The sequence below is a fragment of the Parathielavia appendiculata genome (assembly GCF_033297405.1).
Source record: "Parathielavia appendiculata strain CBS 731.68 unplaced genomic scaffold N657scaffold_91, whole genome shotgun sequence".
Lineage (NCBI taxonomy): Eukaryota > Fungi > Ascomycota > Sordariomycetes > Sordariales > Chaetomiaceae > Parathielavia > Parathielavia appendiculata.
In genome coordinates, this window is record NW_026944310.1 from 1 (window position 1) to 2,081 (window position 2,081).

Sequence of the window (2,081 nt, forward strand, 5' to 3'; positions counted from 1 at the left end):
AAAAGAGCTCACGGAACCCAGATACCTTGACACCCCAGACCGCGAACGACTGGACTCGGCGTTTCTATGACAAGAGCGGAATCAAGACGTCCAAAGCGAGTCAAGCCCCTCGAGTCGCAAGCGCTCAGAACGCGGACATCGCCGGTGTTCACGAAGGCCAGATCCGCCGCGCCGGCCGCTGGAACAACGGGGACCAGATGACGGGCTGCTATCTGACCTCTCTGCCGTTTGAGTTCATGAGGGCTGTCGCCGACTTCGATCCCGAATGGTCAGGGTCCTATTTTATAGCCAGAAGCACCGCCAAGCCTCCCAGTCGTCTTCTCGCCCGGGTCTTTCCTGGGTTGGATTACTGGAGGGAGCGGCATGACGCTCCAGAAGGCAGTCCAATAGCCGCCACCGTTCAGCAAGACAAGGCTGCGGGAGCTTTCCTCGAGCTTCTTGATTGGCTCCGGGAGGTCATCCTGCAAGACGCCGTCTTTCTGAAGCCTCTTTTCCCCAACCACCCCATCTTCCGGGACCCTCTCTTCCAAGATCCGGAATTTGAGCAATATGCAGCTCGGGTTCGCGAGATCTGCAGCCAGGTTCACGAGGATAGCCACCAGACGGCCATCGAGAAGACCATCCCGTCGGTGGCGGAGAAGCTACGCACCATCTCAACCCAGCAGGTCGCCGAGAATGCGCTAAACCAACGGCGACACGAGGAAACAGTCCAGGCCCTCCGGAACTTGGAAAGGAAAGTAGACCAGCTGGCGAACACGAAATATACGGTTACTATCAGCCCCGAAGGTAAACATCTTGAACAGAGGGTGGAGCTGGCGCGCGGCAGGCGCGTACTTCGGAGACGGCGAGAGTCGTCGCCGTCTCCCTGCTCCCCTCACCCTTCTTATCCGCCCCCTTTTGCCGTCGCGTCCGGAGAGGCCGCCGCCGCCGCCGCCGCCGCTTTGTCCAACACCGAGCGTCTCCTCCGGGCCGAGAAGTCGACTGGACAGCCTGTTACCGCAGCGTCTCCGTCGGACGCTCCGGGCGTCGCGGTTGTGCGTCTGGACGGCGAAACACCGCCGCGTTTTCGCTTCCCACAGTCCGTCAACACGGTGATGGACCTGTGGCGTCTCTGGAGACATGGGATACCTCCAATGCCGTCTATCCAGAGTCTCGAAGAGCGATGGGGTGCTCGGTGGCGAGCGAGAGCCGACCGGCAATACTTCTCCATCCGTCGTCGGATCTTTGACGAGATTGTACGTCGCTCGCAAGCCCGAAATCAGCCGGAGGACGTATCGGCGCGAGAGATGGATCTAGAGAGGGAGAAGATGTCGTTGGATAAGTTCTCCAAGACTCTGAGGGCACAACAGGGCCAGGGCGCAGGCTGAACGGGATATCACTTGGCTACATTGTTTGGGGGAAAGGCGGGTTGGGCTACCCCCTGACAAGAGACGCAGAAACGTCGAGAGCTACTTGTCGGAACGAAGCTGCCTTGATGACTGCATTCAACGGACCTCGGTGGTTGATTGGTGCCAGCACTGCAACCCCTCTTCCTTACATACTTAGTCCTCTCCCATGCCCATCAACAGCATGGAAAATCAATCACTTTTACCACCTTAAAAATTCAATCCACTGCTTTGACTGGGAATAGCTTCTTCCAGCGCATATCTCAGCGGTCGTCGCCCTGCAGGTTTCAACACTACTTACTGTCCATATCCATACCTACCGTACAGCAATCTACCCCATCTCGCGCGTTAGTTAACTTAACTGTAACTAACACAACTGTAACTATGTAGTTAACACAACAAAACATAATGACATATTCGTGGTTGTGTTGTGCTTGGAAAAGAAATTGTAACGGTCTCAGGCAGTATATTGCAACTAGCTGATGACGACTCTACGAGTACACTGAACTTGGAGAAGAAAAGGAGAGACGACAGACTCTGGTAGCTCGCAGGCATACTTATCCTCGTCGGCGCGCTGGTCTGAGCGCGTTGCTAGAAGGTTCGGTGTGCTGTGGGGCGAGTGGGAATAGCCTCATCAGGGGTCTTGGTATTGGCCGAGAGTCGCCGAGGCTCGCACCGGGCCCAGCCCGTTACAAT

At 56.6% G+C, this 2,081-nt stretch overlaps 1 protein-coding gene across 1 annotated transcript; it reads left to right on the plus strand.

Moving 5' to 3' along the window:
• Nucleotides 1-47: 47 nt before the first annotated feature.
• On the plus strand, nt 48-1,346 carry N657DRAFT_541048 (uncharacterized protein; the record flags this gene model as incomplete). The annotated part of the gene is made up of 2 exons (XM_062787822.1): nt 48-665; nt 918-1,346. Coding segments are annotated over 2 exons (1,047 nt in total), but the record flags the coding sequence as incomplete, so codon positions are not given.
• Nucleotides 1,347-2,081: the final 735 nt, after the last annotated feature.